Source organism: Cryptococcus neoformans, chromosome 2 (genome assembly GCF_000149385.1).
Source record: "Cryptococcus neoformans var. neoformans B-3501A chromosome 2, whole genome shotgun sequence".
NCBI lineage: Eukaryota > Fungi > Basidiomycota > Tremellomycetes > Tremellales > Cryptococcaceae > Cryptococcus > Cryptococcus deneoformans.
The window spans coordinates 764,980-789,979 of NC_009178.1; the positions used below are offsets into that span (position 1 = coordinate 764,980).

Genomic DNA, 25,000 nt, shown 5'->3' on the forward strand with positions numbered 1-25,000 from the left:
TTTATACCTCGAAAATCCTCCTCCCCGTCTCCCCCTTAACAGCCAATCTTCCAGAGGACCCACAGCGCATATCCCCAACCCAAAAAAGGGATCTTACCTTCACATATGACCAATACCACATGTTCTTGGCGATACCACACGTTCTTTGCGATCACAGACACCCCACTATTTGGAACTCAATCCTCCGTTCTGTTTTTTGCCAACTGTTCATAGATTCCTAACTCCCCAATCAATCTTATTTTTTATTCTAGATAGATCAAAGCATAGCCACATTTTTCACGACCAGTTCATAGAAATTTATTCCATAGCTCCAGCAAATTTTAGTTACAAAGTACACAACAGAACAAGCCACAGACGGCACGACGGAGCGACCGTCTTTGAAGGGGGGGGCGACTGTCACGAGCCTGCACAAAGAAGAAGAGATAAGATATCATAGGAGGGAGTTACGTAATAGGAAGGCAAGATCCGATTCAGATAAAAAGGTCCAGCTGGACCTCCAGTTGGACCTCCGAGAAAAGAACTGGACCTCCAGCTGGACCTCCAGTTGGACCTCCGAGAAAAGAACTGGACCTCCAGCTGGACCTCAAAGGATATAAATAGATTTCTGTAGAAGTATATAAAGGGGAGCTCTGTCCTCGATCTTGATCTTCTTCCCCTCGAAGATCAATATTTCATAAGTTACTTTGCGAAAGGTCCTCGAGCTCCCAGTGCTCACTCTCGTCTTACCTCGCACCACCTTCGACATAAACTTACTCCACTAGTATATAAGCTTGCCTGATCTTCCCAAGCGAATATACCTCCGCCCTATACCATACGCCAACAGACAAGTGTCAAGAGGTATATCATACATATATCTCATTGCTTAGTTAAACTACGGCTTTCTATCTCGTCTCCAAGGCCGGACCTTGTTGGGGACGAGTCGTAACACAGTGGTCCCCTCGCAACAATCCAATACTACTCTCCCTTCAAAAAACTAGATATGCTCTTGTCTGCCAAAGTCGAAGAAGGTAGCCGGGAACAAGAGCGTACTATCAAACCGGCCAATACAGACTCCTGCGAATATCTCCAAACTCTCGAAGATAATAACAAAAACAACAAAAACCAACTCACAATCGACTTTCTCTGTCACAACAATGTTTATCAAGCTTTAATTGATTCCGGTGCCTCTACAAACTTCATCGACAAAAGATTCTTCCAGACCTTTAACCTCAAAACCATGAAAATAGAAGATTCGATCCCATTATACCTATTCAACGCTGCGGGTCAGCAAACTATAATTGAAGAAGAAGCCAACATCCTGGTCAACTTCCAGAAACCATTCGGACACACCTTACTCCGACTCCTCATAACCGACATCGGCTCCTATCCCATCGTCTTAGGTATCACCTGGTTACAAGAGCACAATCCGTCCATCAGCTGGGAAACACTTTCCATACACCCACCTGTATCACAGACGACGAGTGCCAACTTAGCCATGGTCATCACCAATGACCAACCTCCAAAAGAAAACACCGATGCCAAAATAGTACCTAAAGAATACCATCAATATCTAGATGTATTCGACAAGAAAAGCGCCGATACACTCCCAGAACATAGGTCTTTCGACCACATATCCCTCTGAAGAAGGAAAGAACCCACCTTTTGGCCCCATATACAATCTCTCCGAAACAGAACTTGAAGCTCTCCGCGAATACCTTGATGAGAATCTTAAGAAAGGTTTTATCCGACCATCCGAATCACCAGCCGGAGCACCCATACTCTTTGTCAAAAAGAAAGACGGATCGCTTAGGATGTGTGTTGATTACCGGGGAATCAACAAGATCACCATCAAGAATCGCTATCCTCTACCATTGATCGCCGAACTCCTAGATCGACTCAAATCAGCCAAAGTATTCACCAAGATCGACCTGCGAGGAGCCTACAATTTACTTCGCATTAAGGCAGGTGAAGAATGGAAAACAGCTTTCCGTACTTGCTATGGGCATTTCGAATATTTGGTAATGCCGTTTGGCCTCACCAATGCCCCTGCATCCTTCCAACATCTCATGAACCACAATTTCCATGACTTGCTAGACATATTTGTTATCATCTACCTCGACAACATCCTCATCTACAGCCCAGACTTGGAGACTCACCAGTCACACGTCATACAAGTCCTAGATCGCCTCCGCCAAACCCAATTATATGCCAAAGCTTCAAAGTGCGAGTTCCATCAAACCTCAGTAGAGTTCCTAGGTTTCGTTGTCAGCGATCAAGGTCTATCAATGGACACCAAGAAAGTAAAGTCTATCACGGAATGGCCGACACCTCGCAATCTCCGTGATACCCAATCCTTCCTTGGGTTCTGTAACTTCTACCGAAGGTTCATCAAGAACTACTCTAGTATCGCCAAACCTCTTATCGACTTGACAAAGAAGGACTTACCCTTTGTATGGGAAGAACCTCAACAAACATCTTTTGAAACACTCAAAAGGAGCTTCACCTCTGTTGATCTCCTATGTCACTACAAACCACCAAGAAATTAGATCACCACTATCTCAGTCCCTACACCATTATGGTGCGCGTTCCTTCCCACATGTATTGCTTTGAGTTGCTGAAATCAATGCGCATCCACGATGTCTTCCACGTCCAATTGCTTGAGAAATATATTGAGAATAAGATACCAGGGTGAACACAAGTCGCACCATCACGAAGGTGACCTAGAATACGAAGTCGAGTGCATCCTCAATCATCGATTTTACTGAAAATGCCGCCAATTCCTTATCAAGAGGCTTGGCTACAATGCCGAACAGAACAGTTGGGAACCCAAAACCGCTTTAGAAAAAGCTTCAGAGATTGTTGATCAGTACAAGACAACACACCACCTATAGGAAGTCGAGATCATAGTAACAGTTCAGAGAAATTATTCCAAACATTGTGAAAACATTTTTAGTTCATAGACTTAGTTCATAAATTTTTCAAAGACAAATTCTTCACTTACAACCAGTTCATAGAAATTTATTCCATAGCTCCAGCAAATTTTAGTTACAGGTACACAATAGAACAAGCCGCAGATGGCATGACAGAGCGACTGTCTTCGAAGGGGGGGGTGACTGTCACAAGCCTGCACAAAGAAGAAGAGATAAGATATCATAGGAGGGAGTTACGTAATAGGAAGGCAAGATCCGATTCAGATAAGAAGGTCCAGCTGGACCTCCAGTTGGACCTCCGAGAAAAGGACTGGACGTCCAGTTGGACCTCCGAGAAAAGAACTGGACGTCCAGTTAAACCTCCAGTTGGACCTCCAGCTGGACCTCCAGCTGGACCTCAAAGGATATAAATAGATTTCTGTAGAAGTATATAAAGGGGAGCTCTGTCCTCGATCTTGATCTTCTTCCCCTTGAAGATCAATATTTCATAAGTTACTTTGCGAAAGGTCCTCGAGCTCCCAGTGCTCACTCTCGTCTTACCTTGCACCACCTTCGACATAAACTTACTCCACTAGTATATAAGCTTGCCTGATCTTCCCAAGCGAATATACCTCTGCCCTATACCATACGCCAACAGACAAGTGTCAAGAGGTATATCATACATATATCTCATTGCTTAGTTAAACTACGGCTTTCTATCTCGTCTCCAAGGCCGGACCTTGTTGGGGACAAGTTGTAACAGCCTGTGAGGAGCGCACAAAATAAACGGAATCAAAATAAGAGAAAAGCGGCAGCAAATCTATGTATGAAGTGAAACAGACCTTGGGATCATAATGACCATGTTTGGCATGCATGCCTTACAATTTTCTGGTTTCCTCTCCTCTTTTCTTTTCTTCCATAGTGTCATGGCTTGGCTTGGGCTGCTCTGTTGGGTTATTTTTTTGGCCTTTATGGTTTGTTTTTCCCCTGGCTTGTGCTCAGCAAGACTAAATCTTAAAAGGCTGCGCTCAGGAGTGGTTACCTGCTGCGTCCTCCTTCCCCATCTTATCCATCCTGGATCTGGTGACAAGAATTTACAGAGTCAGCCCATGACCCCCATGCTTATAGCTGTTTTTTCTCCTTTCTTTTTTGCCTCTTTGTCCTTCTCTTATTACTTCTATTTCTTTTTCCTGTCCCTGCCTCCTGGTAACTGCTGTTCTTGCTTCCAGGCATAGGCTCTTTGACAGATGGGGGAGAGTGTAAGTGCAGAGCACTATACTCATTTATTCTCTATGCATGCAGTCTTTGTGCATGCATCTTCCTATGCATATTGCATATGCAGGAATTTATGCATTGCATTTACATGCATGCATTCCCATGTATAAGCTGTATGAATATTCAGCTATATTTGTTGTGTATGTATTCATCCAGATGATGTAACATTCCATGTGTATAATGTTACATTTGAAATACTTAGTAATGACATGGCATTTGATGTGTGTAACTTTACTTTCTGACACACAGTTGGTACTTAGTAAAATAGTAGTCGCATATTGTTGTAGTTCTTTAATACTCAATCCACATGTATTACAACCAGTGCATGTTTTGCTAGTCAACTACACACTATACTACAACGACACTCAGTGAGACGCCCAGTGTCTACAATGAATCTTGACAGAACACTTGCTGCATGGGCTAGATCTGGCCATGTCACTGTTGCTGCATAGAGAATAGAGCCCACTAGCTTTGGATATGGTCAATGTTGTGCTAGCTCATGCTCTTGATCTGTTGCTGGAATCGGTTTGAAGCCTGAAGGAAGAGGCGTCTTTGCTGGATTGCAATTGGACATGTCAAAGCAGTCAAGCAGGGACTCCATATAATGCTCCTGGGAGAGATAGAGTTTCTTCTGTGGCCTGTCCCGGTATATATTGATGCCCAGGAAGTAGCCAGCAGGCCCAGAGTCAGAGCACTCAAATTTGCTGTTAAGTGCCTGCTTGAATTCGTCCAATGTCTTTCTTGAATTGCAGGCAATGAGCTGATCATCCACATGGACAGAGAGCATGAGCAATTCCCCCTCACAACGTCAAACATAGAAGCAGGGGTCAGCTCTGGTTGGCTTCAGCCCTTGAGACTTTAACCACTGATCAAGTGCTTTGTTGAAACATCTTGGTGACTGTCGCAACCCATAGAGTGACTTGTTCAAGAGTAGGATCTTGTTTGCTGGGATGTCGCTTCCTTCTGGTGCTTCAAGATAGATGGTTTCTTCGAGATCACCATTGAGAAAGGCTGCCTTGATATCCACCTGGTCACATTCCATGTCAAGATGGTTGACCAGAGAGAGGAATACCCTAATCGAGTCTTTGTGGGCAACAGCAGAGAAGACCTCATTGTAATCAATTCCAGCCTTTTGAGAAAATCCTTTGGCAACCCATCTTGCCTTGTATGCTGCTGGTTTCCCTGTTGTCCCATCAATCTTCCTGGTATAAACCCATCTTGCCTTCAGGACCCTCTGTCCTGGTGCCCTATCCACCACCTTCCACACATTATACTTCTCCATCTTTTCCAATTCTTCCATCATAGCCTGATGCCACTGCTCCCCCTCACCTGACTGAATAGCTTCTCTGTAGGTATTGGGTGTGTTGATTGCCATAGCATTCAGAGCTGTTGCGATAGTACCCCAGGTCTCCGGATTGTCAGTCAGGGCAAGAGGATCAATGGATGAAACATCACTGTTTGTCTCTTCTGATGCATTGGATGATGGTGATGCCTCAGGTTGTTGCTGTATTCCAGTGTCATACCTTGCCAGCCTACGAAGAAGCTCCATGGGTGATTGATGCTCAGCTGGAACTGCTCTAGGTCTTACTTCATCCTGAGGATTCACTTCCATGGGGGCAGGGATGATTCTGTCAGGTATTTCTGCCAATGGATCTTGAGCATGTGTTGATGTGTCTCTGTTCTTGTTGTCATCCCACTCCTCCAGCCTAAGAATACTCCCCCTTGCTGGCATCTTGGAATGAGGAATGTCCAGCTTCTTTGGCAAAATGGTATCCCTTGACACCTTGATCTTCTTGTCTTCATCATCAAGAATTCGATAACTGGAAGTGCTGCTATCACTGGCATACCCCATAAACCTTCCTTGTCGATAGCGAGGCTTCAATTTGTTGGTGTTGGTATAATCCCTAAAGAAAATCTTTTCTCCAAATGCGTGAAGTTGAGTGAACAACAGTTTCTTGCCATACCAGCGTTCAAAGGGAATTCCATTGTTGGAGTCAAAGGAGCAGTTGTGAGAGAAGGCAATGTATTTAGCAGCCTCACCCCAGAAGCTAGCTGGCAGTCCAGTCTCCACAAGCAAAGTTCTCACACCATTGAGGATAGTAAGATGTGCCCTCTCCACTCTCCCATTCTGTGCATGAGCATCAGGTGGCACCATGACATGCTCAATCCCTTTTTCCCTGATATACCTCTGGAATGCTGCTGATGTAAATTCTCCACCCCTATCAGACCGAATAGATTGAACCTTATGACCAGTCTGAGTTTCAGCATGATTGACAAAGTTTTTGAAACTCTGCAGTGTCTCAGACTTCATTCTCATCAAGGTGAGGGAAATCCGGTGGCTGTAATCATCATAGACAGTCAGGAAGTATCGCATACCTCCCTTGGAAGCGACTGGTGCTGGTCCCCAGATGTCGATATGCAATAGTTCAAGTGGCCTGGAAGCTCTGATGTTGGGTTCAGGTGGTGAAGGAAGTCGCCCAGTTTTCCCCTTAATACACGCTTCACAATAGAAATCTTTGGTATCACCAGCATTTGCATTCTTCAATTGATTATTCTGACCAAGTCTCCCTTCTTTTGCAAGCCTAACCACTTTCTCAATCCCCAAATGCCCTAGCTTATGATGCCATTCTGAGAGAGTATCAGCCAGTTGAACAAGATAGGCATGGCCAGATGGATCTACCTGCAGGGAGTAGGCACCATCTTTGAATGGGGCAGACAAGCAGACCTGGTTAGATTGATCAAAAAGTTCACCTTTACTGTTGCTGAATGCCCAGTGGAAACCAGATGGGACCTTGTTAACAGCGAGAAGGTTGCACTGGAGTTGGGGAACATGGAGGACTTGCTGAAGAGTGGTAGCTCCAATAGTCATAGTTCCCTGGCCAGCGATTGGAAGGATAGTGCCATTACCAATCTTTACACTTCTGACAATTGTTGCTGGCCCATAGTTGTGAAGTAAGTCTTTGTTGCTAACCATGTGGTGTGAAGCCCCTGAGTCCACTATGAAGGAGTTGTCATGGAAACAGGTTGTAGTTGCTGCTACAGCATGGAAGGTAGATGCCAGCTCCTCTGCCTTAGCAGACTCACCGGTACCCACCCTAGCCTGACCTGACTGACTGTGGTTATTGCTGAACTTCCTGAGAGAGCAGTCTCTGGTATTGTGAGTAGGCACTTTATGGATACTGCACCATTTCTCAGTCCATTCCCTTGGCTTGGCCCTTCTATTGCTTTTGTTGCCTTGGGTGTGACTCTCCTGTACCCTGTTAGCCATTGCTACCTCCTCACTGGACCTCCTTGTCCACTCAGCTTGGACTGCTGCCTGCACAGCCGAAGAGGTAAGTGGTTCCCTCAGCCAGAGAGTTTGCTTGACAGTGGTGAATGATTCTGGAAGAGCTAGGGTCATGGCATAGGCAAGCATTCGGTCTGAGAGGTTCTCACCACTGCTGTTAATCTGTGCATGAGCAGACCTGATCTCTGCCATGCGTTTGTTTGGGTCTTCTCCTTCAATGACAGGGGATATCCACATTTGTTGCAAAAGTTGAGCCTGTCTTGTGCCCACTGCTGCTGAGTACTGGGATTTGAGCTCCTCCCAGAGTGCTGAGCTGTCTGCTGTCTCTACAGATCGTATGTTGGCAGGGAGGGATGCCTGGACTTCTGGTGAGAGTGATTTGATAAGAAGGGCAAAAGCTTGCCTGGACCTCTTGTACTTCTCCTTGTCCTCTTTGGAGGACATGCTGTCAAGGCTGACTGGAGTACCAATCTCCAGGTCCTTGAGGATGAGAGATGTTTTGATAGATAGCTCCCATTCAGCATAGTTCTGGGGGCCAGTTAAGATGACCCCCTGGTAGGATGTGTTGTTGTCTGTATTGTTGGACATGATGTGTGTGTAGCTTTCAGAGCTAAGTTGTACTTAGCTAACGCAAAGCAAGTTTGCTTGTGCACTAGGCACAGTGACTTGCCACTGGGGGGCACCAGATTTTCTCACCACTTGTTGGTATCAAGCAGTACCTGTGGTACTAATGCAATAGTGACCTGCAGGATTTGTGTTGGTTGACTGATGTGTTTGCTAGAGTCTAGTGCTGTTAAGCAGCAAGGCTCATAACCTGTCAGATGTAGAGTTGTCTAGAGAGAGCTTGAGCACACGGTGTTGATTGCCAGAGATGTCTAAGTTGCATGGAAACTATTCTACAATCCTTTTTCTTTATTTGTTTCAATACCACAAGTGTTCTAGCTTATGTAATTTGGTCTTCCCTTCTTCCCATGCCTCCACCAACAATTCCCATGCCTCCACCAGCAATTCCCATGACTCCAGATCCAGGTTGGATCAATCATTCTGACAGATTTACGACAATCGTAACATCAGTTCTCCTTGTGGAAAACTTTGTGGATATGGCAGCCTGCCGGGGAGAGATAGTATGGCAGAGTGTGGGAAGGGTCATGGTAGTAGGACATAGAGTGGGGCAGTTGGACGTTGTTGGAGGTAGCCTGGTTGGTGGGACAGGACCTAATCTGAGAGGTGGCATCCTCATGTTGGATTCGTTTGACATGGTTGCTGATCAAGGCACACAGTGTGTCCAGATCATTGATGTGAAATTCAGGCAAGTCAACCAAGCGAAGAAAAAGGCGTTCAGGACAGGCCACACAGTAAAAACTGGTGAGTTGTTGGTCGGTTGGGTATAGCCTGCTCCCATGGAGATGTGCGCAATGCAAAATCACTGCATTATCGAATTTTTTCCAACCCTCAGACGATGCCTCATGGAAGGAAAGACGAAAGAGAGCATGGCTTTCACAGAACTCCCAGTTGGACAGCATGGCCTTAGCCTTGAAGGCAGCTGACCACGTCTCCCATGTTGTTATTCCATTGGCCTCCATACGGCAACTGCCTTGCTCAACCCAGCCAATGAGACCAGCGCACTCAATCGAATTGTTCGCCAGCTCGATCACTGTCACACAGTGTCTCTCTTCCACCTCCTCATCATCCGAAGGAGTCAGAAGGCCATGCATTCGCAAAACCTGTTGAAGCCGATGCAAATGGGTAAGGGCATGGTCCACATCGCCAAGGGGACCCTCGAAACAAGGGATGTCTGAAGCCTTGGGCAACAATATACCCTGGGGTGTATAGCATTCCTGTAAGAGGCTAGCCTCTGACCCAGTTGACCCACATCTCATGAGGTCACCACTTTCCCCAGCTTCTATTTTTCGAGCTGTGTTTCAATTTACTTCTGCTCCTTCCTCCAAGTTGTGCGCATGTCACGAGCCTGCACAAAGAAGAAGAGATAAGAGATCAGAGGAGGGAGTTACGTAATAGGAAGGCAAGATCCATTCAGATAAGAAGGTCCAACTGGAGGTCCAGCTCTGAGAAAATACCACAGGTGGCCCAGTAGAGAATATCATCCACATTCAGAACTGGCATGGCATCCTTTTGGGTTACTTTGTTCAATCCGCAATAATCACAGATGAAACAAAATTTTCCATTCTCCTTCTTGATCAAGAACGCCAGTGCTGCCCACGGCAAACTTGAGGGGTGCAAATGACCTGCTGCATGATGCTTTTGAATTTCTTCCACCAATTGCTGATGCCACATGTGTGGCGAGTGATAGCCAGCAGAATGGAAAGGAACAGCACCTGGGGTAAGGTTGATATGGTGCCAGACCTTGGAATCAGAGGTACATACAGGCAGGTAATTTGCAACATCACCAATGTCTTTGGGGAAGATAGCATGGAATCTATGGAGGAGTGGGTCTTGCAGAGTTTCCCAATGAGTGCAAGGGCTCTGCCAGCTTGCTGGGAGCCTTACAGATGTAGGGAGGGAATATGACCTTTTCCATCATTTCCTCTAGGCATGGCAGCAGTTTCTTGGCGAGAACAGGTTTCCCATCTGCTTTCCCAGGTGGCAGAATGCTTGCAGCATATTGATGCAATCTCGTAATCATATTGGGATCCTCTGATTCCCTCCCTCTTTCCATCATTCAGTCTACCACATCCTCGATCCCTTCATCCTCCAGATTTAATGAGGTGACACTGCCTCTGTCATCATCCATCTCCCAACCTGCTGGAGGTAAAGTGCAGTACTGCCCCAAAATACAGACCCATTGAATATAGAAGGGAAGAACTCCTTCAAGTAGGGCATGCATCAGGTCAACAACAGCATGTTGAACTTTATCAAAATCTGGGAAAAGGTCAAAAACTGACAGATGACCAAGTACCTTGAAGATAGACTGCTCCATGGTATCCACTGCCACCCAAGTTGCTTGAGTTTGGGAGCCTGCATGGTGAGCAACATGAGGTTGCTGTGCAGTTTGAGGGGCTTGCTCAAACTGTTTCAGGAATTCATGCTGCTGTGTTAACATCACTTGAGAATGCTCAGCACCATTTTGAGGGGAATGTAATGCTGAGCTACATAAGGAGCTGCATGGTACAGTGCATTTCATGCAGGGAGAATCCTTCTTTGTGAAGTGTGGGCTGCCAGTAACAACAATGGCAGCAGGGCAATCACAATCAATATGTATCTCTATATGCAATGTTCTGCCCAGTCAGCATTTCATCAGGAGGAGGAGCATGCATAAAAAAACACCCACCAAACACTCTGGGAGACTGCAGCATAAAAAAAGGGCTCTCTTCTGACAGATGGGGAAAGAAGAGAAACCTCCAGAAGGATCCACAGTCTTATGTTGCTGGGTGTTTGGGACAGTGTGAGAAAAAAAATCAAGGCATAGGAAAACTCAATGCACTTCTGGCAGCCATGAAGTTGTGAGTCACTTGGATAACGATTGATGCTGAGAAGATGACTATGATGTAGGATTACCACATTGTCGAAGGTTCACCAGGCCTCAGGAGACACCTCACAAAAGGAGAGACAAAAGAGGGGTCTGGGATTTGTGGAACTCCCAGTGAGTGGGCATGGCCTTGGCTTTCAAGGCTGCAGACCAGGCCTCTCATGTCGATGCCTCGTTCTCCATATGGTGTCCATCCTGTTCAACCCATCTGACAAGACCAGCACATTTGATCAAATTATTGGCAAGCTCGATCACTGTCACACATTGTTTCTCATCTACCTAGGCATCTGCAGAAGGGGTCAAGAATGAATGGGTGTGGAGGACTTGTTGGAGTCAGTGTAAATGGGTAAGTGCACTATCGGCATCACTGAGAGGACCCACAAATCAAGGGATACCAGAAGCTTTGGGTGTTGGGATGCCCTGAGGAGTATAGCGATCTGTTAAGGTGGATTGTTTGGTTTGTTGAGCTAGCAGCTCTGCAAGGAGGGCCAGTGTATTGTTGTGTTGTTTAGTGCAGTTGACTAGGTGCTCTAGAAGGGTGTTGGTGGATGCCCCTTGGGCTGTAGAGTTGTGGTCTTGAGGTGAATGCTCTGGGGGAGTCTTGGTAATCTTAGGAGCCATTTTGTTGGAAATATGTTGCTAGTTTTGAAAAAAGTGTAGACACCTGGGTGTCTCACTGTGTTCATTCATGCTAGCATTTGGGGAGGCATTTGGAATGTGTTTGAGGAGGCATTGTGATAGTTATAGTTGGATCTGGGTATGCGAACTCATGTGCTAATCTCACTGAATAAAAAGGAGACCTATAACTATGTATTCTAAGCACTGTTCTACCCAGTCAGCACATCATCAGGAGAGGAGCAAGTATAAAAGAATACCCACCAAACATGCTTAAAGACCATGGCATAAAAGAGGCTCTCTTCTGATGGATGGGAAAGGAAGAGAGAACTCTAGAAGGATTCACAGTCTTATATCTTTGGGTGTTTGGGATGGCATGGTGAAAATCCATGTGTGGCTGGCAGCCACATGGGAACCATGGGCGAGGCTGAGATGCAGTCAGAGGCCATGTGCAAAGAGGCTGAGTTGAGGTATCTCACCATTGGGGTATTTCAGTGTCTTAATCCACAATCCATCACACTCTGCACTGAGGAGATCAACAGCCAAATAAAGTAAAAGGCAGTGAAGAAGACAACCTGGAGATTCATTTGGCACAGGAGTGATACCCATCAGCATCACAAATGAATACTGAGACTAATGTTTGTTGGGCAGGTCAGCTAGCTGACACATGGTAGGGCCCATGGATCCAGGGGAATGATTGTGGGTTGGAGGGATCTGCCCAGTTGATAGAGATGTTGATGGTAAGGACCAGACAGCCACATTCTTGCTGGACATTGTGATCATTGACCTCATAGCATGATCCATCCAACTGATGATGGAGAATATTTCCAAGATTCATGTCTCAAAGATATGCTGGCCTCTCCATCTGCTCATCACATTGCCTTTGCTGAGGGCACAAAGCTTGTTGATCCTTGACAAGCCATTCCACACCATCAAGAGAGAAAAGATATTCCAACTCAGCTTGTAGTGTATGATGAGGAAAAAGCACTGTCACCAGCTTTCTGCCCTCCCTTGTAACAAGTTCAGAGGGATTGTCCACTGAAGGCAGTAGTGGCCAAAAAAATCCAGCAGGAAATATGCAGAGAATAGAGAATGCAAACAGCAGCAGGACTGTAAAATGGTCAGCAAAGCAGGAGAACAGCGAACAGTCTATGTGTGCATGTGCATGGGACTGGGCAGAGAAGTCAATATATAATCTATGCCAGCCACACTGGAACACTGCAACATATAAAAGCTCTCTTCTGGTCAGATCACCTACCTGGGCAGAGAAATCAATATAAAATCTGTGCCTGTTCTGCCCAGTCAGTAATCATTCAGAAAGTGGAATAACCAAAAGAAATACCCACCAGACACACTGAAAGACCGCAAATATAAAAGCTCTCTCTTCTGGATGGATGGGAAAGAAGAGAGAAATCTAGAAAGATCTGCAGTCTTGTAATCTGGGATGGTCTGAGAAAAACGGAAGCAAAAGGGGCCACATGTGAGCCGCGTGATCCAAAAGGGAGGCATACATAAAAAGGTAGAGCCAAAAAATGAGCCACGCGCGGCAAAGCGGAATCAAAACGGAATCAAAAAAGATTAATGAACTAAAAAACAAACCAGCACGCGGCCGTGGATAATGAAACGGACGTGCAAGGGCCCTAATACGGTAGAGACTGTTCGGCAATAATTTGTAATTTTGCGTCTGAAGTGCGTCGGATACATCTGTCAGACAGGGAGTGCAAACAGAGTAACCCCGAAAATGGCTAAACTGACCCACTTTCGGATCATTTTAAGTCCAAGTAGTAATGGATTAAATTAAGCCACTAATTAAACAACTTTACCCAAGAACCAATCATCGACACCTGCTATGATCATTTTTGACTATATTACAGTTGCGACCAAATTCCTTTCTGAGCATCATCCGTCCTCATCAGGACAGAGGCCGAGGGTTAAAGCTGTCCACTCATGAAGGATTTCCTATCTGCAATGATTCTTTCAACTTTGGGTAAATGTGTTGAGTATTCATTCAGTAGGTGGGTTGATAGTTGGTTGTAAGGGCAGGCTAAGGCATTGATCAGAATAATGAAGAGAAATTATGATAGATTCTATTAGAATATACAGAATGAACTCATGAATGCCACAAAACTCCCTCTCAGTGAATCATCATGTCCTTCTGCCCACTGCTCCCATTCACTCATTCATCCAACATTTGTCATATGCTCTTGAAACACAATTCTGATGACTTGGAAGGCGGTTATTGCCATTCAAATTCATCTAGCCTTCGGATTGCAGCATACTGTCACCTCACTCCTTCATGCCCCATCCCCCCTCATCTGTCAGTACCTCCTTTTGAAAACTGCCAGTCCTTCTGATTGAGCATGTAAAAAGGATCTATTTCCACATGAGAAATGCATATACATAACGGCAAATCGCAGGCATGTGCGCAAAAGGACAGAATTGAACTATGTCTTTTTGAGTATGTTTTCAGTCAATTCAATTACCTAAATGGATTGTATAAGTTCAAAGTTCACATCAGGGGTGTTTAGATGGCTTGAATGGAGAACATACTTTTTGTATATCAGGCCTATGCTCAGGATCACAACAAGCATACTATCAATAAGCTGCACAAAATCTTGAGAGTAACCTGAAGGATGCCGATATCTACCGCTGCCAACAGCCATGGCGATAGATTGTCCATCAACCTCAAAGGGAGAGTGACCATAAGCAACAGCATAAAGGGTACATCCCAATGACTAAATTCAAGTCAGCAATGATGCATTTTGAAGAACTGCACAGTCCTCACCCATATATCACATTTCTCATCCAATGTTCTGCCTGTTTTCACGTCGAATAACTCGGGAGCACGGTAAGGCATAGAGGAATGTTCACCCGCAATATCCTAGAATATATATATCAGCAATAATCTCACAAGGTAGGACAGGACATACCTGCTCCAAAAGTGCTTGTTGCCGTGTTTCAACCGTGATTCGAGCCCTGAAGAATTAGCTTCAGCCACACCGAGATGACCTACTTGATGGTTGACCCGAAATCCATTAGGATGGGCTCGTCCTCATCTGAAATCATTATGTTCCTGAACGATGGTTACTACAGTCCTGTACGTTGCAAAAGCTAAAGACCGAGACATACGCTGGCTTGATATCCCTATGTGCATAGGGCACCAACTCTCCTCGGTCCTCTTGGGTTAGTTCTTCGTCATGATCGAAAACAGTTTCCCCAACAAGTGGCTCATCCTCGCGAGTGGGAGGATAAGATGCCGAAATGTTTGGAAGGCGATATTGGTGCATAGCCCTGACACTGGAATACGTGCGGACGGTTGTCAGGCAGTGATCAGATGCAATGGGTGGGGACTTACGCTAAGCAAGTGCCGTGGAAAATCTCTAGAAGTTTTCTCTCGGGAATACGCTGGCCTGTGACCGACGCATTCGCCATTGCATCTTGCAGGTTGCCTTTGGAGTAATATGGGAGAAATCTGATTCAGTGTGAGCTGATTAGATGGCGAACGCTGAACGTTCAACATACAGATAGATGATCTTTCCATCTCCAGACTCATCCTGTACCACTGCAGAGTCAAGAATGCGAATGATATTTGGATGCCGAAAGCGTCTGTATGCCTCAACTTCCCGCATCGCTTCTTTGACACCTTCCTGACCAGAAGTTACTAGGATTTTCTTCAAAGCATAGAGGCGGTCTGAGGAGAGATCTCGGATCAGATACACAAACGAAAAGCCGCCTTCTCCGAGGAGCTTTTCAATCTTGTAGGAACGGCCATTTATTTTGAGGGTGGCATCGCTAGGACGTCAGCAGGTGGGTGTGGGAAGCGACTACTCACGGCTTGCAGATGCACTGGGTGATTGTAAGGAGGGCGTCTCTGGCGTAGAACTTGAGACGGTCCAGGGCGATGGCTGCTGCGTCGCTGTCCATGGTTGCGCTGAGGGCGAGAGATGGATCCACAGCGCGTGAAGGCGAGAAGTGGGAAGCGATGATGACGAACAGGGCGGCGATGGCCGCCGCACTCTGCGGTGTCTATAACCCAAAGGAGGGCGCAGCGGTTGGATGTAGCGCCCACAAGCATGTCCCGGCCGCCGTTCCCCGCCGGGTGGGCGTCCGTGCGCATGGACCCCCGCAACCTCTCGCTGGCAAACACGCTGCCCGTCGGCCAGGCCTTCCTCTGGCACAGGCTCCCCCTCCCCGCCAGCGATCCCCCCTTCGAAGAGTATTCCAGGGCAGTACACTCCCCCCCTCGTGTCGTGTGTCTCCGCCAGTCGCCCACGCACATATACTACACTGCCGTATATCCCTCCGGGTCAGCCCCAGAGCCAGAGCGCAGCAATCTCTCCACCAGGCAGTGGCTTGAGGACTACTTCCAGCTGGTCAGATATCCAGACTTGGAAGCCTTGTATCTCGACTGGCGGCGCAGAGACCCAGAGCTGTTTGGTAAAGTACACGTCAATGACAGAGCCACTGGGATCCGGGTCCTCAGGCAAGATCCATGGGAATGTCTCTTAGCGTACGTAGCCAGTGTCTCCTTTCAGCGCTGACAGGCAGCTTCATCACATCCACCAACAACCACATACCACGTATAACTTCGCTACTGCATAAATTCTCGCAATCTTTCACAAAGCCGGTGCTTACTCTCAAACATCCCTCGAATGGTATCTTGATTCCATACCACCTGTTCCCCGCCCCTCATCAGATACCAACAAGACTGGAAAAACCCCTGCGTGACATGGGTTTTGGGTACCGCGCTCCGTTTATCGAAGCCTCTTTGCAGCTGCTCCGCAACAAATTCGGGGATAAAGAGGGAGATATAGAAGCTGGGCTCGTAGCGTGGAGAAACGAAGATGTGGACATTGTACGTGAGAACCTTATTGCATTGAAAGGCGTCGGAAGAAAAGTCGCAGACTGTGTAATGCTCATGTGTCTCGATAAAGTGAGTGACAAGATCCCATGGATGCCGCGTGTCCAGTGCTCCTGACAGGTGAACAGCCCTCTCTGATTCCCATCGATACCCATATTGCACATATTGCCGCAAGACATCCTGCCTTTCCATCCCGTCTGAAGAACAAGGCAATGTCGAAACAGGTCTATGAGGAGACGCAGGAATTTTTGCTTGGTCGTTGGGGCCCAATGGGAGGATGGTGTCAGGCCGTCTTATTTGCGGCTGATCTCCCTCAATCCCGAGGCAATATAAAAGTGAAGACAAAAGTTGAATCTATTGTGAAAACTGTTGTAAAGACCGAGACAAGCCTGGATAATGTTGGTAACGTCAGGCGGAAACGAGGGGAGAGTGAAGAAGAAAAACTGCCCGTCTTGAAGCGTACTCGCAGTGCGACAAAGCAAGCGCAACAAGTGCTAGTGGGCGTGGATGTAAAGTATGATGAAAATACGGACCGGTAGCATCGGATCACTAGATTACTCGTAGTGTAGAGGATTGATCGTGCACAAATAGTTAATAGCGTTTCTATGATGTCATTTATCATGGTGCTCCTACTAATAAGAATGTCTGTTGGATTTGCCCATCCCGATATTTAGAGAAAACATCTGCAGCCATCTGAAAGCCATGACCTTACCTTTACAAGAGATACTTTCCACGACATGGTCCGCTGTGCAGGCAGCCATCAGTGTCATGCTCGTCCTCGGATACGGATACTACGCACGCAAGCTCAAGATCCTTTCACGCCCAGGGGAAGAGAATAGCTCCCACGTCTGTGTCACCTTGTTCTTGCCATGTCTTTTGTTTTCGGAGATTGGGCCCTTATCATCATGGTCCAATTTGAAGCATTGTAAGCCCAGATCAAATCATGATGCAAGGGTAAAAAAAAAGGAAAAATTAAGCAACGTGTTGCAACTGCAGATTGGATCATCATCGTTTATTCACTCCTGTTTCAATTCATCTCATGGATGGCCGGATTATTAGGTGTAGCTATCTTCAAGCTGCCAAAATGGATTGTGTGAGTCTATCATACATCTCCGATTCAGAGCTGATATTGGGTAGTCCGTGCATGATTTTCAATAATGTGAGTCATGGCAGAGTATGTATCGTTGCTTATGATAGGCAACCTCCTTGCCTGTTCTTTTACTCAAATCATTGGGGGACAATGGCACCCTTGACTCCTTGGTGGGTAGCGGGAGCGTTGAAGCAGCAATGAAAAGAGGGAGGGTTTACATCCTCATCAATGCTTTGGTATGCAATTTGACTCGTTTTACTTTCGGTCCAGGTGAGGAGGATGTTGCGCAATTAAACAGCTTGTAGCTAATTGATTTTTTTTCAGGCATGTTGGATGGGAAATCCATCAATTTAATTCATCCTTGGTCCGAATCCGAACCGTATCCAGAGTACTCAGAGGCCCATCCATACAACGATGTCGATCACCCGAGCACAGAATCGTCCCCTTTGCTAGCAAGAGCGGAAAATGACATTAGAAGGGCTCCCAAAGCCGCCAAGACAATTCTCAGACGCCTGGATGGCTTCATGAACCCTCCGATGTATGGGGGTGCAGCGGCCATAGTGACGGGAATCATTCCCTTCCTACATAAATGGTTCTATGGCGATCAAGGAGCACTGTCATCGCAAGTAGGAGTCTTTCCCATTACTACTCATACTGACTGATACCTCTAGATTCACACGATCGATAGAAAACTTGGGCAATCTATACCCGGCACTGCAAATGTTTGTGCTGGGGGCGCATCTGAGATCGAAAAATGGTCCCCGGCCTCCCATTTTCGCTCTATGCTACCTTTACGCCTTTCGATTCCTCATCATGCCGGCTATCTCTTCTACTATCGTGTGGGGTGTACGTAGGATTATTGGCTCCAAGATCATCCAGGATCCCATACTGGTGAGAAATTTAATGTATATCATGTAGCTTTACAAGCAGCTTACCTCCCAACAGGATTTCGTGATGATTGTAAGCCCAGTGGGCCCCCCCGCGTTGACACTGGCAGCAGTAAGTGAACATGCTATGCAGTGTGGAATTGTACTTACCATATGCCGGATTCTAGATAGTAGCAATGTAAGTTCTGCGAAAAGAACATGAACTAATTTGGCAGGTCTGATGCAGGAGAAGACACAACCGCTGTCGTCACCAAAACTTTGGTGATTTCCTACATTCTTACACCGTTAATCAGTATCACTGTGACAGCGGCGATCTCTATTGTCAAAACTTTGTATTGAGCTTAGGAAGATAATTTGTAAATAAAATTAGACCATTGATAGCGTTCGTTTTGATTTCGTTCTTCCATGACCAAAGTTCATCGTTCGTCGGGGAAAACATCACCAAAAATATGGGGAGGCGTGGGATGTAGGGATACATGATTAACACCGTCGTTTCTACCAGCTTGCTTTATGAACACCTGGAAGTTCTCCACTGAGAGCCTTTGTTCGGAATTGGAACTTGACGAGTCAGCGAAAGCTACGACCCAAGTACTCACTCGACAAAGACCAAACTTGGATATCACACCTAACCCAACCCCACTATTCAGTAAAGGATTCAGGCCAGAAACTTGAGGACTCACCCCTTCCCCGTCCTGTCTCCCAACATCTGTTTTTCACTGCTCCCATCCGCCCTTCTCCTCCGTTCAGTGTGTTAAGGCCCAGTTGCGCTTTGTGGCGAACAGTGGCAGGCAATGTTGTATTACGGGCGACGTAGAGGAAAGCTCGTCTTTGGACTTCCATTTGTTCTGCGGATAGTCTCTTCCGGATATCTCTAAGGATTTGTGCTTTGGCTCCCATGGTGCTGGCGCTTTATAATGGGTCTTGTCGACTGTTTTTTGGTGCTTTTACCCTTGTGAGGTATTGTCATTTGCGCGATTCGCATGCAGTTGCGATTCTTGAGGGCGGCGAAAGGCGCAAAAGGCGCTCTCTGTGAATTCTCGCACGCCTTCATTTTAGGCGCGCCCTTTGTCGGAAACCCCTTCCTTGCTTATTCTCGTACCATTATTTCACCCCATTATTTCCACATTGCTATCATATGCGGACGCTATCTGGCAATGCCAATGTCGTGAAATTGTCCAGCGACAGAAAGTATAGCTCAAAACAAAAGGGTATATATACATGCAGGGTATGCACATGCTGTCTATTCTCCTGGCATGGTATCAACGTTTCCTCTTTTCTCCCTTTCCGGCCTTTTTCGATGGCCTTGGTGGCTGAGAGTTTTTCTCCCACAGATCCCTACCTTCTCCCTCCCACATGCTCTTCAGCCACTTCTCACATTCCTCCTTGGTTGCTAAAGGATTGTCAAGTTGGAAAGCATTGAGAGATTGCCTGATAGTTGTGATGAGCGAGGAAGGAGGGATGGACAGCAGTTGCTGAATATCGTTGCCCTAATATCAATTAGCCAGTATCACTTGAAGTCATCACTCACATTTAGAAGAAGAGGTCTGTCAATGTCTTCCGGAAGTCCAAGGTCCCTTATTTTCCCTTCAAATGCTTCATATTGTTGATAGATGCCTTCGGCTCCGTCGTCCCATTCGCCCTTCCAGACCGGAAGGATGGCCAAGATTGCAGCGAAAGTCAAAGATCTTTCCCATGGACGCACTGCTTGATGCTGGAGGGATATGCCAATGTCAGACCTCCTGGTCGCATCAAGATTGATAATATCAACAGCGTCGAAAAGGTTCGTTACAGACGTCTTCAGTTCGGTTGATAGCTGCTTGTTAGCGATGATTTTCTACTGGAAGACCTACTTTCAGCCCTTCACCGATTACCACTGAGGATGCAGGGACATCCCGCCCCTTTCGCTTTACAGTAAGTCCACGGAACGGGGTTGCAGCAGTTGCCAGCCATAACACTTCGTCGACGGATTTACGCTTGGCGACTTCGTTGAGGATTTGAGCAGCAGCAAACGCCTCTTGGCGAGGTGGATCGACTTCACAGCTAAAGATGTAGGGATGAAGATCAAGAGAGTGGATAAGAGATAGGGCGTGGAACGGGTTGTTATGCAACATCTTTATGGTTTCAATCCCAATACGCTCCTTGGACACTTTTGATAGAATCCCAACCTGTCGTCGTCGATGTCAGTGGCAGCTCAACCATTCATCAAGTTATGAAACCAACCTTGACATCTTCTTGTTTGATAGAGTCCACGACCTCTTGAGCAATGGCCAGATTGAAGCGACTAGCAAAGCGCACGCAGCGGACGATACGGAGGGGATCGTCTTGGAATGTTTGTCGAGGAGGAAGGGGAGTTCGAGCGATTCGATTCTCCAGATCTGAAAGTCCCATTTTTGTGTAATCTTCCACCTGTCGTGTGTGGACATTGTAGAACAAGGCATTGATGGTCAAATCCCTACGAGAAGCATCCTCAAAAGGGGTCCCAGGTTTCTGTAGTGTAGATCTATCAACCTCGTTTCCTTAATTTTGCACGTCGGACGTACCACTTGTGGGATGCGACTGTCTGCATAGGTTTCGCTTCGGAGCCCAACAAAGTCACATTCGAGGCCCATAATCCTGGTCGTGCCGGTTTCGAGATGCTTGCTCTGCTCCGGATTGGCGACGACCTTGCCGACTGATCCGGTGGGCACATCCTTCGCCTTGAGAAAGTCGACAAAGGCGACGGCAAAGGAATGGCCCGAGGGGATGGAGAGGGCTATATCGAGGTCTGAGGAGGGCAGAGACAGAAGCTGATGCATGAGCATGGGATATGCGGTGGACGACGTACCTTGTCTCTGACCCATCCACCGGCGATTCTGCATTCCACGGGCGGGCTGAGGCGGTTTGCAAAGTCGTCGAGGAGCGCGACGAAGGTGGCCTCCGCGGGGCTGAGGGTGACGGTGTGGGACATCGTTCTGATGCTGGCGACGGTGCTGGCGACGGGGCGGGAGACTGTGGCGACGAGTCTGGCAAGGAGCATGGACGGGCAAAGATGGAGACGCGAGCGACGACGAATATGTCATCTCGTCTCGTTGCCGACCCGCTCGTCGTCATCGCCGGCGCTCTCCATCTCATCTCCATCTCCATCTCCATCTCCATCGTCCGTCTTCTTCTTCATCGCACCTTCCCAGATGCCATACTGAGCACCGCCGCAGCAGCCACCATTCCGCTGTCCCAGTCTCGTCCCCTGCCACTCGCCAGCCGCCAATGTCAGCAGTCCCACAGCCCGCTGGCAGCCCTGACCAGCGCTATTCCCTCAAATCTCCAACCACACTCCAGCCAGGCCCTTCAGACCGTCCCCACTCTCTACGCCGCACAGCATCTCATGCCTCTCAGGCATCGGCGCAGGTGCCCTCCCCCCGGCCCACGGCTCGCTCCTCGTCCAAGGGACAATTTACACCGAGGATACTGTCGAGAAGAGCATCGGCTCAAACCGGCACTGCCGGCACCGAATACCCCTTCAAAGCGTTGTCTAGAACCAGCTCCGCCAGAGACCCACCTTCACATACACCTACATCAGTACACGAAGAAGGCTGGAAGAGTCCAGCCACAGATAGCACCCCAGCGGAAGTGTAAGTGGAAATGCCGCCGGACTGGAGCTGATAAACAGGATTGAGACTCAGGCTGTGAGAGTCAAGCGTGATCATGAGTCTGGAAAGTGGATGATAAACCAGTACAGAGTAAGTATATTGCATATACCATGCAATTACTGACCAGTCGCAGGTTCTGTCGGAAATCGGTTCGGGCACTCATGGGCGTGTTCGACTTGGGCAAGACATGACGACCGAGATACCTGCGGCTGATGACGACGGAGAGCTTCACCCGCCTGCGTCTCCAGAGAGTTCATTCTACGTACGTACAGACATAAACTCTATAGCCTAGTTGACCAAATCCCAAGGCTATCAAAATTGTTGATCGGAACCCCAAAAGAAAACGTCTCACTGGTCTCGGTCGACACAAAGGGTCCTCGGGAGGGGCTAAGCTGCTGAACGAGAACGAGTGAGTTAATCTAACATAGATCAATACTGACCATCGTCAGAATCCGCAAGGAGATTGCAATATTCAAAAAGGTTAACCATCCTAATGTTGTGAGGATGAAGGAGATTATCGATGACCCGGAGTCAAGCAAAATCTACATGATCCTCGAATGGTGTCAGAATGGAGAAATCAAATGGAAGGATGGAGAAGGTCTTCCGGCCTTGACTGTAGGCGAGACTCGTAAGATCTTTCGAGATACGCTACTCGGGCTGGAATATTGTGAGTGTAAAGCTTTTTTGCCAATGTAATTGTGGCTGAGTGATTGCCAGTGCATCATCAAGGCATAATTCATCGTGACATCAAACCGAGCAACCTCCTACGGTCTGGAGACAACACCGTCAAAATATCGGATTTTGGTTGCTCTCATTTCTCTGAAGCTCTGAGAGCAGCGGCAGCGCAACCAGGTCCTGAAGGCGACGCTTACGTTGATGACATTGAACTCGCAAAGACAGCTGGATCACCCGCCTTCTTTGCTCCTGAAATGTGCTATTCGGGCCTTGACTCAGAGGGCCCCTCCGGACCTCCCAGCCATCCAAGTCCAAATCAAGAGGTACCATCCTTTATTATCCGACCTCCCTCATCTGTCGATACTTCTGCGGACACTTCTTCAAGCCTAATGAGTTTACCGCGCTCATCCACTACTTTCCCTCTCAAACCCACTGATAGCAACGATTCGGCCGGCTCCCGTCGCCCTCTGTCTTTCAGATCACAATCCTCTTCGGCTACTATCCAGCGTCGTGAAAGGCTTCCTATAACCAACGCTATCGACGTGTGGGCACTTGGTGTCACTCTTTATTGTTTGCTGTTTGGCAAAACGCCCTTTAATGCACCTAACGAATATCTTTTGATGCAAGTCATCGTGTCGGAATCATATATCGTCCCCCCTTTCATGGGCAAAGATCGTCTCCCCACTGGAACAGGAGGGCTCCCTGCGGCAGAAGAAGCGGTAGAATGTTTGGATCTGTTGAAAAGACTTTTGGAGAAAGATGCGGGAAAAAGGATCACACTTGAGCAAGCAAAGGTGAGTCGATACAATATCGTACATGACTGACAATCAGCAACATGGTTTCACTCTCCATGGATTAGCCGATTCTGCTACTTGGCTCGCCAAGACAGATCCGCACACTCACACATTCGTTACCGTTTCAAATGACGAAGTTGCGGCGGTTATTACCAAGTCTGTCCGTTTTCGCGATCGTTTCCGAAAGGGCATCAAGACGATCTCGCAGAAACTGCAGCTACTTGGAACCGGGCGCACGCGTAGCCGCAGTTTTGGAGATGGAGAATCAACAGGAACTACTAATACGGAGTATTCATTGACGCCAGCAGGGTCTGGGTCCGGGACCCCAAGAAGCAATAAACTCAGTGCACTTCTCCCAGTCTCTACTCCGAATAAAGATGTGTCACCCATGAACAGCCCTCTTCCTCATACAAGCATAGGACGCCGCTTTTCGCTTCTCAATGGCAGATCACCTGATTACCCCATTTCTCCCCAGACCACGACTCCGGTGGCTCAAATGGTCTCTCCAGGGCTGTCCAAGAACCCGTCTGCGCTCGATTTCAAAAACGAACCGGCTGGGCGAGTAACCAGCAACCCAGGGCCTATTGGGCTTGGATCCATGATCCATCGACGACTGTCTTCTCACCTCGTCCCACAAGCCAAACCTAGCATTGTGCCTTTATTGGACGAAACAACACATTCTCCTCGTCCAGCTACGTCGTCAGTGTCTCTAGACAAATTTAAACTCTCTTCAGAGCAGCAATCGATAAGTGGAAGCTTTCGTCGCCGGAAATCCATTGAGGCGGAGATGGAGGGCCGACGCCGGTCTCATAGTAATGCGTCCAGTATCAGCAGCAAACTTGCCAGATTATTACGCACCGGAAGCCAACGGTCACATCCTCGTGTCTTGGAGAAAGAAAGTCTTGCCGGGTCGGATACGGAAGATCTAGCTGTTGAGCCGTCTGTGGGGTCTTCATCGCCGGCGGATGCGCTGGGGCGGATGAGTCTCGATGGCTCTCTTCCTCGTCAGAGCCTGGAACATATTGAAACAGGCTCACGTTCATCAAGTCAAGGATATATACCCAGCCCTGATCGTCCGTTACCTGCTGGCTGGGAGTCCAGATTCCGCACCAATGCACCTCGGCGTGGGTCCAACTTGAGTGAGGAATTCACTAATCGAGTGGCAGAAGAAGAGATTGACTGGGATGGGTCAATATCAGATGAAGACGATTATGATGATACGACATCTCAGTCTGTCGCCGCACCAACGCCTGTAGCGGGCATGAATCCTCTCTGGCGAAGGGCACGGAATGACAATCTTGGTGTTGATGCTCAATCATCCGCGCCGATAGTATCTGCGGCGCCTTCTCTTGAGCCAATACCGGACGGTTCGCCCTCTGCGCCAACTACACTTCCTGCCCGCTCCCCATCGAAGCCTACTCTCCCCGAGATCAACACAGGTTCCTCTGACCCTTTATATCAAACCTCTTCACGAACGAGTTCACGACTTTCACCTTCGCCTTTCCGCAACAACTTT

At 47.5% G+C, this 25,000-nt stretch overlaps 9 protein-coding genes across 9 annotated transcripts in view; 4 read left to right on the forward strand and 5 right to left on the reverse strand.

Annotated features, from left to right (window-relative positions):
* Positions 1 to 979: 979 nt before the first annotated feature.
* Positions 980 to 2,525, forward strand: CNBB2750 (hypothetical protein; the record flags this gene model as incomplete). The annotated part of the gene is made up of 2 exons (XM_771950.1): positions 980 to 1,525; positions 1,590 to 2,525. 2 exons carry the CDS (start codon positions 980 to 982, stop codon positions 2,523 to 2,525), a joined length of 1,482 nt encoding a protein of 493 aa, XP_777043.1.
* A 2,119-nt stretch (positions 2,526 to 4,644) lies between these two features.
* Positions 4,645 to 8,037, reverse strand: CNBB2760 (hypothetical protein; the record flags this gene model as incomplete). The annotated part of the gene is made up of 4 exons (XM_771951.1): positions 4,645 to 4,899; positions 4,978 to 6,067; positions 6,128 to 7,097; positions 7,248 to 8,037. 4 exons carry the CDS (start codon positions 8,035 to 8,037, stop codon positions 4,645 to 4,647), a joined length of 3,105 nt encoding a protein of 1,034 aa, XP_777044.1.
* A 482-nt stretch (positions 8,038 to 8,519) lies between these two features.
* On the reverse strand, positions 8,520 to 9,329 carry CNBB2770 (hypothetical protein; the record flags this gene model as incomplete). The annotated part of the gene is made up of 1 exon (XM_771952.1): positions 8,520 to 9,329. One exon carries the CDS (start codon positions 9,327 to 9,329, stop codon positions 8,520 to 8,522), a length of 810 nt encoding a protein of 269 aa, XP_777045.1.
* A 4,705-nt stretch (positions 9,330 to 14,034) lies between these two features.
* CNBB2780 (hypothetical protein) lies at positions 14,035 to 15,475 on the reverse strand (the record flags this gene model as incomplete). The annotated part of the gene is made up of 8 exons (XM_771953.1): positions 14,035 to 14,286; positions 14,337 to 14,432; positions 14,482 to 14,527; positions 14,565 to 14,624; positions 14,681 to 14,848; positions 14,907 to 15,023; positions 15,074 to 15,343; positions 15,384 to 15,475. The coding sequence occupies 8 exons, from the start codon at positions 15,473 to 15,475 to the stop codon at positions 14,035 to 14,037; spliced, it is 1,101 nt and encodes a 366-aa protein (XP_777046.1).
* A 149-nt stretch (positions 15,476 to 15,624) lies between these two features.
* On the forward strand, positions 15,625 to 16,951 carry CNBB2790 (hypothetical protein; the record flags this gene model as incomplete). Its single annotated transcript, XM_771954.1, has 3 exons — positions 15,625 to 16,061; positions 16,100 to 16,484; positions 16,541 to 16,951. The coding sequence occupies 3 exons, from the start codon at positions 15,625 to 15,627 to the stop codon at positions 16,949 to 16,951; spliced, it is 1,233 nt and encodes a 410-aa protein (XP_777047.1).
* A 163-nt stretch (positions 16,952 to 17,114) lies between these two features.
* On the forward strand, positions 17,115 to 18,728 carry CNBB2800 (hypothetical protein; the record flags this gene model as incomplete). The annotated part of the gene is made up of 9 exons (XM_771955.1): positions 17,115 to 17,337; positions 17,409 to 17,505; positions 17,550 to 17,571; positions 17,610 to 17,772; positions 17,827 to 18,124; positions 18,174 to 18,393; positions 18,448 to 18,501; positions 18,557 to 18,567; positions 18,605 to 18,728. The coding sequence occupies 9 exons, from the start codon at positions 17,115 to 17,117 to the stop codon at positions 18,726 to 18,728; spliced, it is 1,212 nt and encodes a 403-aa protein (XP_777048.1).
* Positions 18,729 to 18,884: 156 nt separating this feature from the next.
* On the reverse strand, positions 18,885 to 19,286 carry CNBB2810 (mitochondrial 37S ribosomal protein MRP2; the record flags this gene model as incomplete). Its single annotated transcript, XM_771956.1, has 3 exons — positions 18,885 to 18,947; positions 18,986 to 19,014; positions 19,070 to 19,286. The coding sequence occupies 3 exons, from the start codon at positions 19,284 to 19,286 to the stop codon at positions 18,885 to 18,887; spliced, it is 309 nt and encodes a 102-aa protein (XP_777049.1).
* Positions 19,287 to 19,648: 362 nt separating this feature from the next.
* On the reverse strand, positions 19,649 to 21,405 carry CNBB2820 (hypothetical protein; the record flags this gene model as incomplete). The annotated part of the gene is made up of 6 exons (XM_771957.1): positions 19,649 to 19,876; positions 19,918 to 20,184; positions 20,240 to 20,554; positions 20,610 to 20,876; positions 20,930 to 21,175; positions 21,214 to 21,405. The coding sequence occupies 6 exons, from the start codon at positions 21,403 to 21,405 to the stop codon at positions 19,649 to 19,651; spliced, it is 1,515 nt and encodes a 504-aa protein (XP_777050.1).
* Positions 21,406 to 22,202: 797 nt separating this feature from the next.
* Positions 22,203 to 25,000, forward strand: part of CNBB2830 (hypothetical protein) — a gene marked incomplete at both ends in the record, with an annotated part of 2,996 nt that continues 198 nt past the window's right edge. The window contains 5 exons of the mRNA XM_771958.1: positions 22,203 to 22,277; positions 22,324 to 22,424; positions 22,465 to 22,682; positions 22,745 to 23,484; positions 23,522 to 25,000. The exon at positions 23,522 to 25,000 is cut by the window's right edge and continues 198 nt beyond it. Coding sequence (XP_777051.1) covers positions 22,203 to 22,277; positions 22,324 to 22,424; positions 22,465 to 22,682; positions 22,745 to 23,484; positions 23,522 to 25,000 — 2,613 coding nt within the window. The remainder of the gene's footprint in view (positions 22,278 to 22,323; positions 22,425 to 22,464; positions 22,683 to 22,744; positions 23,485 to 23,521) is intronic.